This window comes from Cajanus cajan, chromosome 7 (assembly GCF_000230855.2).
Source record: "Cajanus cajan strain Asha chromosome 7, NIPB_CcT2T_4, whole genome shotgun sequence".
Classification (NCBI taxonomy): domain Eukaryota; kingdom Viridiplantae; phylum Streptophyta; class Magnoliopsida; order Fabales; family Fabaceae; genus Cajanus; species Cajanus cajan.
The window spans coordinates 53,670,217-53,682,637 of record NC_138523.1 but is presented as its reverse complement, the minus strand read 5'-3'; the positions used below and the strand labels follow the sequence as shown (position 1 = coordinate 53,682,637).

Sequence of the window (12,421 nt, the reverse complement as noted above, 5' to 3'; positions counted from 1 at the left end):
GTTCTCCTGAATTGAAAAGGTAAAAAAGAGAGGAAAAGTTTATGTTATATCCGTGTTGGCTCTAGGCATTGGTAATTATGAATTGGTTAAATTGCTTTCACCTGGACATATTGTAGCATGAGAAAGAGCAGTGTCAAATAAGGTGGATCATAAAATAGTACTCAAGGAGTGACATATCCATGGCAATGGGTCCAATCTTTGAAATGTATAGTTTAATTAATTGACCTAGGCACAATGGGGGCATTTGAGGATGGGATGGGAGAGACCTTAGATCCAACGACCACCAGACATATTAATATTTTAGGGGTGGGGCATAGCATTGTGTGAGAAATAGGTATGGAATATCCGCGTTTGGCACGATGGAGGATTTGTTATTGGCTATGGGTGGTGTGTGTTTAGAGCTTCATTGTGCCACACACTACTTGTCACGTGATTAATAATGTCCATTTGTGCAATCAATTCCCCTACCAAGCAAAAATATGAGGTGTGATTCTCAAGCTCATACCTGCATGTATGATGCTCATGACCCCATTAGAGTATATACAAAACTTTGTTTGATGATAATTTTTTATGGAACTAAAATGTCATGTATCCTTTTATTTAGGTAATATGCATTACACTGATGTACAATTAAAATGTGGCATCTCAAATTACAAAGTCCATTCAATCTTGTTGGAACTTTTGATAGATTCTTCAACAATAATTTCTAGGTGACCCTGCAAAAGCAAATGAAACACACTTCAAAGACTGATAGTATAATTGGACTGTTGGCATTTAGATTTACTTAAAGCCAAGCCCATAAGAGTAAGAGGGAGAGACTTACAAACTACAGTCTGTATTGGGAGCAATGATGAAGCCCAAAGAGATTCCGCACAGGCCTGGTAAGGTAGCTATGGCTGTGGCGTTTGGGCTGAAAGCGTCAATGAGGCCCATTAAGCATCTGCAAACATATTGCCTGTTATCGCCAGAGTTAGCAATGTTTTTCACTCCAGACATGGCATCACAACAAGGGGACCCTGGAATGGGGTCTGGGGAGCCATAGGTGATGAAGATGGAGCATGCTGAGAAAAATTGAGTAATTGTGGAGCATTCTATAAATGCACATACAAATGGGGCCGAGGAAAGCAACATTAGAAGCCCAATTATTATTGAAGCCTTCTTGTACCTTCCCATTCTACAAAGTTCCATTAGAATATGCTTCTAAGAAAGCCTTTCCTTTTGTCTCTTCTCCTTGCAAAGTTAAGTGGACTCCTATACTACATTATAAAACTATATAATATATGCCACGAAAATGCGCGGTTGGTGTGCAATGTGGAGCTTGTGGTTTCACATGAATTTTTAATGAACGCTGAGGTGTGCATGATGCAACTATTTCAGAAATTAGATTCAAGCATTTAATATCTTAAATTATATGTTCATTTTGTTTAATGTTATGAATTAAATAAAAAATCAACATCAAAAGGTGTCGTGGTGTAGTTGGTTATCACGTCAGTCTAACACACTGAAGGTCTCCGGTTCGAGTCCGGGCGACGCCATTTTCATTTTTTTTTCTTCAGTTTTTAATTATATTTTACTTAGAAAAATAAAATGGGCCACACTAGTCCTTTTTTTGGAAACACAGAAATAGTGGGGGAACCAAATTGAAAGATTTTGGGTGACCCATGTCGTGGGTGAGCCCAAGTTTACAGTGTAAGTAATGAATGGGAAATAGCTTTTATAGAGAGACAAATTAGGTGAACCCAAAGGGTACGGTTTAAGGAATGAGTGGTGATTCTGGTGAGGGGTCCAACCTATACGTTTTCACCAATTGCTTTCCTACCTAAATTGTCTCTTTCTAAACACATCATCTTTTCGATGTTCAAGCCTAACCTACGGATAAATTTTTCTAGTTATCGTTTCTTAAAAGACATTGATTGTTGGCCATATTTTGATTTCAACATGCTTGTGGTTGTGGTACCAAGATCAAATAATTAAACAGGAATACTACCAGTCTTCCTTCCAAATGATTGATCAGAGATCTTACTTGAGAATTTATGAAAATAAAATTGATTACATGGATACACATTAGAGTATAAATGGACAAGAAGGAAGCCAGAGAGGATATATAAGGCGGAAAATGACTTCATATACAAGCAATTTTTTTTATATATCATAACTATGTATGTTTAAAAAAAAAAAAAAAAAAAGTAAGCATAAATCCACAAAGGCAAACCAATTATTTAAAGGTGAAAAAACGAAAGAGACAAAAAACAAGAAAGATTCTAAGTGCTATTGCTATAGCCTATACACATAAGAAAAGAAATTGCAAGTAAACATTTTCTCTTTAGCTGTCATCGCTGCATTCCCATTTAGAAGTCGGTACACATGTTAGGTAGCGACACCAATGGCAGTGGTCATACCCTTTCTCACCCCTGAACAGCATCACCAATGCAATTGCTAACCTGCCATTAAATAAATGCATTTCAATGATTTTAGAATTTTAACAAACTAGAAAAGTACATAAATTCATATAACAAAGTGAGAGGAAAATAGCCTATTAATGTACCAAATGAAAATAATATACTTAATTTTATCTCTTTTGGCAAAATCCTTATCAAAATATGGACATTCCTGGTTTAAGGAAGGAACTAACCCTGCAATCAAGAGAATGAGAGACACAATCCAAAGAACATATTGGTAAGGCTTGTACTTTGACTTCAAACGAACACCAGCTGGAAGATGTCGCTGCTCTAACCACCCAAACTGAGGACGTGGCAGCATAATAAAACCTAGGAGAAACCCCACCAGGAATCCTCCAATGTGAGCAAAATTATCTACGTGTGGTAAAATGCCAATGCCAAGGTTGATCACAATGATCACTAGAAGGGTGACTAAAGCCATTGCCTGCAAAAAGGAGTCAAAAATAAAACTTAACTCTTGCCATACTGTATAAAAACATTAGTCTACTTTAAAGGTATGAAATTAATTGATGGCAACGAGCCACGGTATACAAGATTAGATGTGTTTTTCATTGAAGAAGAAATAATAAAAAACAGAAAGCCATATATTAGACATGAGGACTAACTAATCATCTACACTCACTTTATTGGAATATATAGTCCAGTTTGTGATAAGTTCAGACAGCATTGCGCCAAGAAGTCCAAAAAGGGCACCAGAAGCACCAACGGAGATGTGGTCTCTGATAAACAGAGATGACAATACACTTCCGCCAAACCCAGACAACAGGTATATGAATCCAATCTTCACTGCCGTCATTTTGACAAATGAAAAATGTTAGGTCCATTTTATAAAGTAAAACTTCACTGAAGGAGAAACTAAATTAATTTTCCTAACGAGCAAATGATAAACATAACTTTGTTTCCGTGTGCATGACACTAATGTAATCACAAGAAGACAATACTAGTTTGGAAGGAAAACATACAAAATCCGAATTGCTGTTCAAGACGAATGCCAATGAAGACGAGGCTCAACATGTTAGCTAGCAAATGAATGATTCCAGCATGTAGCCAAATGCAAGTGACAAGTCTCCACCCCTGGTGCCGATTCACAACATTATCCCACCGAAGGGCTCCCATCTTGGTCAATCTTCAAAAGTCAATACAACATTTCAAATCAATAAATAGGATACCATTTAAACTGTTACATGAATAGTGCAAATAAAGAACTGCAAGTTACAAGAGAATAACCAAGTCATGGGCCCAAATGAAACAAGTCAGCCACGATAGTTTAAAGCCTTTCATAAAACATTCAAGCACGAACAAAGTACAAGTCAATACACCAATTAAGAACCCTTGATCATTTACTTGTTTGGCCTTAATAAAGGGTGATACAGAAATTAGTTTAAAAAACTTGCATTGACATATCATATCATATAATAATATAAAAACATGAAATTTAAAGAATATAACTTCATAGTGTGGTTCATGGTGGTTAATTTTTTAAGACCCAACAAATGTCATAGTCCTAGCCAAGTCAAATGAGAGTCAATCACATAAGATGCACCCAACTTTCTCAGTTCACTCGAGGCATTTAACCACGCAAAGAACCTTTACGTTTCACCCTATCCGGCTTTCTTTTCTTTCCTTCATTACTTATTCATTCCTTAAAAAACCAAATACGTAAGTACTTTTAAAATATCCCATGAATTTGTTATTTTGCATGTGAATAGGTCATATTAAGGATAAGATAGATTTAAAAATAAAATGATTATCAAAAGGAAAATTAATTTTTTTATCTCAAAAAACATTACAGACAATTCAGTTTATAATAAAATTAAAATTAAAATCCTGCCCCTAAATAACTTATAGCTCTTATTTCACTTTACGCAGCAGCAAAATCAGTCTTAAGATAAAAAATCAAGAGAGGAGTATGGATATTAATTGCAAAAATAAGAATGAGATGTCATCGAGTTCACCAATATCTCCAAGGGAAATAATCGAAACATGCCATGAAGAGAGAGTCGTTTGAAGTATGAAATTCATCTCATAGAGTTAAAGCAAACAAATTTCAAATACCAGAAAGGCATATTTAAAGAGACACCCAATTCACTAATTTGAGCAAAATTTTCCACACCAGCACCTAAAAGGCTAAAACCAAAACCCCCCCCGAAAAAAAAAAAAAAAAAAGTCGAAATAAGATTCTACTGAAGGCAGGAAGCATGAAAAAGTTCCCTTCCAAAGTGAATCACCAATAAAAGCAATACCAAAATCACCCCAAAAGAAACGAATAACTTGTAATAAATAAAAAAAGGAAGTGAAAAGAATGAAATAGAAGATGGGTATTGAAGAAAAAAGAAGTGATTGAGGTCATACGTTGAAGAGGAAGGACCAAGTAAGGGATTCTCCTGCATAGGCTGAAAGGAGAACCTTCCAAGGAACCTGGCTACGCAGCCACCTTGTAGACCGAGGTTGTGCTTAGGACAATTGTTGATGTACATGGTTACAACGAAAACAGCAATATTAGCAATTACAAACATAGGCACAAGCCATGATGTCCAATGGGTCTCAGCTTCGTAAACATGAGGCGCAGAGTAGTTTTCGTCTGTTCTATTGTTCTTGATTCCAGCACCGCCACCCTCGAGATCTCTCCTCGCCATGCCCACCTTTCAATCAAAGTCTGAAACTTAATTCCGTAACGGTGCTTTATAGGAGAGGAAGAGGTGGAGTTGGTAAATGGGGAATGAGAGAGAGTTTGAAGTTAGTAGTTGGTGGGGTCAGAGGTCAGACAGAACCATTTCACTCTGTCATTTCATTTACTAACTGCCACACCCCACAGTGATGCACAACCAAACTCACGCGGTTTTGCACGTGAGGACACGCTCATGACGTGGCGAGTTTTCATTGGTGCTAGGGTTTGGGTGTTCTGGTGGTGGGACCAGCGGATTGTGGCCTCCTACGTGGTGTTTCGTTTTCGTGGATGAACCGGGAAGGTTCGGTTTTGTGCTAGATTTGTGTTTTTAGCGGTCAACAAGGTTCCGTCTGGGGTCACTTTATCTTAATTCTTTTTCCACCTGAAATGTCAATCTGTTCATATATTTCTACCCAACCTAATTTTATATATAGAGAGAGAGTGAGAGAACATATGTAATTCTTTCAAAATATGTAAATTTTTTATTTAATGTAAACTTTGGGGTTTTAAATTTCTAAACTGGGGTTTTGTTTATAAAGTTTAACAATCACTTAATAAAGTTGGATTTTGTTATGAGATATTTCGGAGCTTTAATTTTTTTACAAATTAGGTTTTTTTTGGGGGGGGGGGGGAGGATGGAGTTTAAACAATTGAATCATCAATTTGGAGATAAATGAAAGAAACCATATACCTTAATAAAATATCGATATTGAAAGTCATTATTATAAAATAATTCCTCAATTCCTCATTTGTATTCTTTAATAAAAAATAAGATTTAATATTTGCTTTGAATATAAAATTAATATTCTTTTTATATAGGAGTTGACTTAATAATAATATATCAAATTGAACTAATTCAGATACTAAATTAGTTTACTATAAGTTGGTACTTTAAATAGGTTAGAACAATCTAATTCACTTTCTGATATGTTAGAAAATTGTAATATAACTCAACTCACTATAGTTTGATGGGTTAGGTGAGTTACCTCACCAAATCTTTAAAAATAAAAAAATAATAATTACATATTTATATTTTTAATAAATAAAATAAGGAGTTACAATTTTTTCTAACAAAAAAATTGTTAAATATTGATTCAAATGCAAATACAAAGAAAAATATTAATCAAAATTTTAAATAACAATTATAAAAATCATAAGCATAATTTTTTTTAGTTATAGTGTGTTAATTGAGTCAACTCGTCTCACTTGATCTCAAACTCATTTGACTTTTAAAGTTAAGTGAATCAAGTTATAATTTAGCAAAAAGTTGGTAGACATTTTTATTTTCTTACTTGGCTCAACTTGAGTCCATGGTGAGCTAGATTGACGCACATGGTTGAAACTCACCTTGACACTTCTACTCAATGAGAATGAATTATACCTTTTATAAAAAAAAAAAAAAAAAATTGTGAATAGGTTTTTACTACATGTTTATGTAACACCGGTAGTTTTGTGACATTTAATTTAAATGTATGAGTGATTGCATGATTTGTGTTGTTTAGTTTTTAGTTATGGTTTAGGGACTTTGGGGTCTAGGCACCTTGAGAATTAAGTTGGTCTTTGGGGTAGTTAAGTTAAAGATAAGTTGATTGAACCTCAATAAGGGTATATTAGATATTTTTTTAAGATGTGGACCTTGTAAATTCATGTTTTAAAAAGCCTTAACGAGAAGCCAGAGAGAAAATCTTTGAAAATTGAGTGAATTGTCTTCGCTTCCTTTACTAAAACCCTTCTATTCTCCCTCCTTGTAGTTGTCCAATCTCATTGAGTTGGAGATTCAAAGCTTGTAGAGCCAAGAATCTTGAGTTTTTGGATGTGCATAATTTTTCTCTTCTTTTCTCTTCGATTTGGATCGTCAAAAGGTAGGGCAACCTTGTGTTTGATCGTGGTTGGGTTGTGTTGGTTGATTGTTGTAAATTAATCTATGATTGGTTGTCTATATTGATTAAACTGAGATGGTGAGTTGTGGTGGGTCTTTGGTTGCTTGGAGTTGTTGCATAAATTTTGATGATTCTTGTTTTAAAGTTGTTGCATGGTGTTTTTGATGATGGAAATGAATTGTTGGTGTTGAATATATATTGTATACCTTGTTGCATGTTGGCTTTTGGTTGGATTTCAAGTAGATTGGACAAATTTGGTTTATGCATAAGTGCAAAAATTGATATTCATCGAGTGTACCTTCATGGTGTCGGGCGTGATTCGAAGTTAAGGGTTCTCATTCTCTTAATGTTAGGCATGTGACTAGTGACGTTAGGCGTGAGGAAAGAGGATCACCTCTGACTTGGCCATGCGAGATGTGGGTGCGAATGGCATCAGATGTGAGGAGAGAGACTCAGACTCGTCTATGCTTGGATTTGCACCAAGCTTTAGTGAAGTGACATTGGATGTGAGTCAAACAAAGGTCATTTGCCTAATTGAGGCCAGACATGGGCTTTTTCCATACTAGACACGAGAAAGTGGGAGACTTTCTACCTCAACCACACAAAGTGTGGATAGTTTGGTGTCGAGCGTCTTGTGAGTGGTGCCAAACATGAGTTGCATGATGAAAACTTGTTGTTTTAAGATGTATTATAGTTGAATCATGAGGAATAAGTTGTGTGGATGGTGATGTATGATAGTAAATCTATATGATGTAAGTTGATACATGAATCATGATGTTTATATTGTTAAGTTGTGAGATGATTGAATTGTAAAGTTGTGTGTTGTTTTAAGTTATTGAGACGTTAGGCATGTGGTGAAGATACATGCCTTTGTTAAGATACATAAAAGCTAGAGGAGAGTAAAAGTTGTTTTAAAAATTCGAATATCTCATTGTGTGAATATACCTTGTGGTGCTTTGAGAGTCCGGTTAAAATCATTCAATAAGTAAGTTAACTTATGAATTAGGTAGTTGTTTTCAAGTTGTCTTCTCTGCATTTTATGTGGTATTTGTATGTGGGTAAGGTCGAGGCATACATGTATAAAGTAATCAACCGAGTAAAGTACAAAGTTAAAGATTTAATCCATAACCAAATATTGGAAGGACAAAGGTAGTCGATGAACTAATTTCATAGGTAGCTTTGTGTTGTAATCTAATTTCGTGGTAGGCTCATATTCAAGATGATCTACCCTGATAGTAGTATTAGTCTCCTGAGTTTAAATGGCAAAACCTGAAAAATCAAATTTAGTTGTTAAATAGGTTCTATGAGAGGCTTGATTGTTGACATGGTTAAGATAGGTTACAATTTGTGGTTAAGTAGGGTCTAGCTACTTAAAGGTGTTCACCTCTATTAGGAGATTTTCTTAGTTGATACATGTGACGACACATTAGTTAAATAATGATGTTGATAATTGAAAATGTAATATGTTGAAGTTATTATATGCTATAATAAGTTGCAAGTTATTTGTGTAGTACTCCATGATGTGTGGAAGTTGGATGTTGTTGCTTTGTTGATTTAAGTTGTGACTCAATGTTGTTATTACATGTTAATTCTTTCATAAGTTTACCCTATGTTTTTCTTGTAGTTGAAACTGTAACGATCATATTTTGTATGAGAGTATGACACAAAATATGATTCGCAAATTAGTTTGTCTAGCTATGGAGGGTCATGTTGGAAATGACTAATTTTCTTTTTAGTGGTACTACTCCTATGCAATTTTGATCTTGTACAAGTACTTGATTGGGGGTAGGGTTTTTCTTGTGTACAGTGGTATTTTATGTAGATGGCATAATTGTACAAGAGTTGTTTTAGTTTTCTATTCCTTACATATACCTATATGCATAAGATATATTACCTGTGGCATGATAACCTTAAATTAGTTGATGATAACCTTAAATTAGTTGATTTTTTTTCAATGTATAATAACTTAACTATAATACGCATAAAACCCGTCAAATCATTAAAATTATAAAAATCAACGACTTTCATAAAAAATTGCGATTATTTTTATATTTATCGTATATTCTTACCCAATGATAATTTTCTTGAACTTGAAAAATAAGCATAATTAACATAATTTATATTAAAAGTAAACTTCTAATTAAAGAATAAAATATCAATTGTCATTACAACTAATATTTCAGCATGTGTATTGTAGAAACTAAATATTTATTATATATAAATAAATTTTATAATAATTTATATATAAATAAATGTTATATATGAATATATAAATTATATTTTAAAATTAATATAAATAAAGATTTTAAATATATAAATTATATTTTAGACTTAAGATAAGTAAATATATTATTTTAATTATTAATAATTTATTAAATTAAATAATTATGATAAATAAAATTTTGAATTAAATAAAAAGTTAAAAGAATTATTAAAACTCTTCCTTGGAATAACAATTCCAAAAATATTTTCGCATAAAATAATTAGAATTTTCGCGTAAAATAATTATTCACATTAATATATAAGAGATAATAATAATTTTTTTTATAATAATTAATATTAAAAAGATATCATTATAATTACATATTAGTTTGTTTGTATTCTTCATTATTTACTGAATAATATACGTAGCAAATATTTGTCCGGTAATTTAAACATTTATATCGTTAAGTTCTCCTTATTAAGTATTTCAATGTGTAAGTAGCATCTAATATAAATAAGATATTAATTTATTTAATTTGTAAAACAAAACCTCACCCGACTAATCCACTTTGAATCAAACAAATATAGGAAAAACTCTTGTTCCAGATAACTCCATTAATTATTTAATTTAGAAAAAGACTTATATTGACTTGATAGTGAAAGTCTATTGTCTATACATAAATCCTAAACAAGAAGAAACCCATCCGTACATGACAAACTCATTGAAACAGATGGCTCTCACAAAAATTCTATTGTCTCAATTTAGAAATTCCAAACATATTGGACATCAACCACAACCGTCCATCCATTGGGCCTCTCCCGAAATACCCATGGATAGGCCCATTCAACTCTAATTAAAGTTTTTTTTTTTCTTTTCATTAGTTTCTCAACATATTTGTAAACTTTCAAATATTGACTGTGACAGTGAGCCTCTAAATAACAAATTCAAATACAATAATGGGATAAAGGATTAGTCTTGCCTACAAAATGAAAAATGCAGTTTTAACTTATATATACTTTAATAATTCATACGAATGCCATATAAGCAATATAATTTCCATGAGCTACCATATAAGTGTGATAGCTATCTCGGCAAGTTGAGACTAAATGATTTAACGCACTGGATTTTAAACTCAATAATTTTATGATTATAGAAAACATTTTATTTCATTTTTCTTACATTTCTTAGTATTTATGTTAAAGTTCAAGAAAGAAAAGGTCAAAAAAAACATATGCACAAAACATAGTAAAAAAGTGCGAGAATTGAGAAGTGGGGAGGAAAAAAAATAGAAGAGAGAATAAATAGATCGTAATTTATTTTTACTATATTTGATCTCAAATTTTAACCGGTAGAAACAAAGGAATTTAACAAGTAATTATAAGATTAATAGACTATAATTAGATTTTAAAATTATTTGATTTGAGAAAAATTAATAGAAACAAAAAGAAGTTCTTATACCGATCTACCAGGTTCCCATACTTCGTAATTCAACAACTAATAGTGAAAAATATAAATCTAACTTCTTGGGATTAACATGCAAACAATACCTAGACATACATACAATAATATAACTAAAATAATATAATAAAACTCTCAATGGGACTGCAACAATAATTATACAAATACACATATATAATAATCTAATAATGAAAGTGCAAACTAGGTTGCTTGTTAAACAATAACTACAAAAGAGATGCTACACCACGGTAGCACAAAACAAAACCGTTGTCCTCCGATATAATTCCCAGGAAAGTACTCCTCTTCCAACGTAATCTTGTCATGCTCCCATACCAACATGCAATGGTAAACTAACATTCAAAAGTATTCGATAAGTATAGAAGAATTAATCAACTATATTACACTTAAACAATTCAATATGGAACAACCACTTTAGGTAACAACTCTCCAAACATAGCCACTTGCAACACAATTACACAACAATTTATTAACTTTCAACGCAATCATAAAATCATATCAACGTGACGTGTGAATTACACAACATACCAACATATCATATGCATAACAGAACAAATACATGCATTATCACACATTTCAACTAAGATATCTCTTACAATACAAGTGATTCATTTAAGTGGTTTAACCTTACTGAACCAACTAACAACACGATCTCTTTAAGTTAGTTAAATCAAAAACTATTTTGGATAAAAATTCACAATACAATATGATTTCTCGGATTTTTTCGCTTAAACTATGAAAGTTTAGTATTCCTATTAAGGTAGAACAACTTAGGCGTGGTTCTACAACGACCTTATCATGTATAACTAAGCCTCTTATGTGATTAATCTATTGGCTACTCTCTAAATATTACATCCCTTCCAATACTTAGTTGGGAATTTTGGCCTCAACCTTGTACCTTACTTTATTTTGGTCACTCCATACACATGTGACTCAACATTTCCCTCATACGAATTTATATTGGTCGCTTTATACACATATAACTCAACCTAACCCTATATGGATCAACATTTGACCACTTATAGGCAATATGACTCAAACCATCCCCTATATCCCATCAACTAAGGTTCAAGAGGAGACTCAACAATCTACTTTAAGAGTCAACTTCTCGATAAGAGCTTTCAACAACTAGGCTCGAAGAGCACCATAACATTTTTTTGTCTTGAAAAATTTGAATTTTTCTTTATTTATTTAATAATTTATTTTATTAGATAACTTCTTTATTTTGTGATATTTTTTAAATTGTAAATACTCAAATTGTTGTCAGTCGTGATCTTGTTAAGATAAATAAAAAAAATTCAATTTTATCTAGACAAAAAAAAATGTTAGCTAAATTTTTATTTAATTTGGTAGCACTATTTTTAAAATATTCAATTTGATTCCACTATTTTTAAAACATTCAATTTATCTGATTTTCAAAATATGTTTAATATTGTAATTTTTTTATTTTCATTAACGTTGTTAATATAAATTTGGATAAAAAATAACATTAAATATATTTTAAAAAATAAAATATCCAATTGAATCTTTAAAATTAAATAAATAAAGTAAAAATATAATTTTGAGAAGAAAAAAAATAGTAGAGCCAAACAAAGGGTTATAATTTATAAAACGATACTTTAAAATGTACTTTTAAAACATTGAAGTCCCCTTCTCAGTTCTGCAAAGCTAATAAGAAAAACAAAATGGTTTTTTTTTGGGGGGATTAAGAAGATTATTTTCTATGCACAAGCAA

General features: G+C 32.2%; 2 protein-coding genes and 1 non-coding gene across 3 annotated transcripts; 1 reads left to right on the top strand and 2 right to left on the bottom strand.

The window, feature by feature from the left end:
• Positions 1-539: 539 nt before the first annotated feature.
• On the bottom strand, positions 540-1,264 carry LOC109812699 (Bifunctional inhibitor/lipid-transfer protein/seed storage 2S albumin superfamily protein). Its single transcript, XM_020376725.3, has 2 exons — positions 824-1,264; positions 540-716 (listed from the first exon to the last, which is right to left on the bottom strand). The coding sequence occupies exons 1-2, from the start codon at positions 1,186-1,188 to the stop codon at positions 707-709; spliced, it is 375 nt and encodes a 124-aa protein (XP_020232314.1). The 5' UTR covers positions 1,189-1,264; the 3' UTR covers positions 540-706.
• A 197-nt stretch (positions 1,265-1,461) lies between these two features.
• Positions 1,462-1,535, top strand: TRNAV-AAC (transfer RNA valine (anticodon AAC)). The gene has a single exon. It is a non-coding gene; the product is annotated as a tRNA-Val (tRNA).
• Positions 1,536-2,103: 568 nt separating this feature from the next.
• Positions 2,104-5,211, bottom strand: LOC109814270 (RHOMBOID-like protein 2). The gene is made up of 5 exons (XM_020378653.3): positions 4,812-5,211; positions 3,422-3,585; positions 3,082-3,245; positions 2,633-2,883; positions 2,104-2,441 (listed from the first exon to the last, which is right to left on the bottom strand). The coding sequence occupies exons 1-5, from the start codon at positions 5,093-5,095 to the stop codon at positions 2,324-2,326; spliced, it is 981 nt and encodes a 326-aa protein (XP_020234242.1). The 5' UTR covers positions 5,096-5,211; the 3' UTR covers positions 2,104-2,323.
• Positions 5,212-12,421: the final 7,210 nt, after the last annotated feature.

Bases quoted from the DNA above. Each gene is read 5' to 3' on its own strand.
- LOC109812699 (XM_020376725.3), bottom strand. From the start codon at position 1,188: ATGGAACTTTGTAGAATGGGAAGGTACAAGAAGGCTTCAATAATAATT.
- LOC109814270 (XM_020378653.3), bottom strand. From the start codon at position 5,095: ATGGCGAGGAGAGATCTCGAGGGTGGCGGTGCTGGAATCAAGAACAAT. The intron at 3,586-4,811 runs GTATGACCTCAA...TGACTTTTGAAG, and splicing joins CTTGGTCCTTCCTCTTCAAC to ATTGACCAAGATGGGAGCCC. The intron at 2,884-3,081 runs GTGAGTGTAGAT...TCCTTTTTGCAG, and splicing joins GGACTATATATTCCAATAAA to GCAATGGCTTTAGTCACCCT.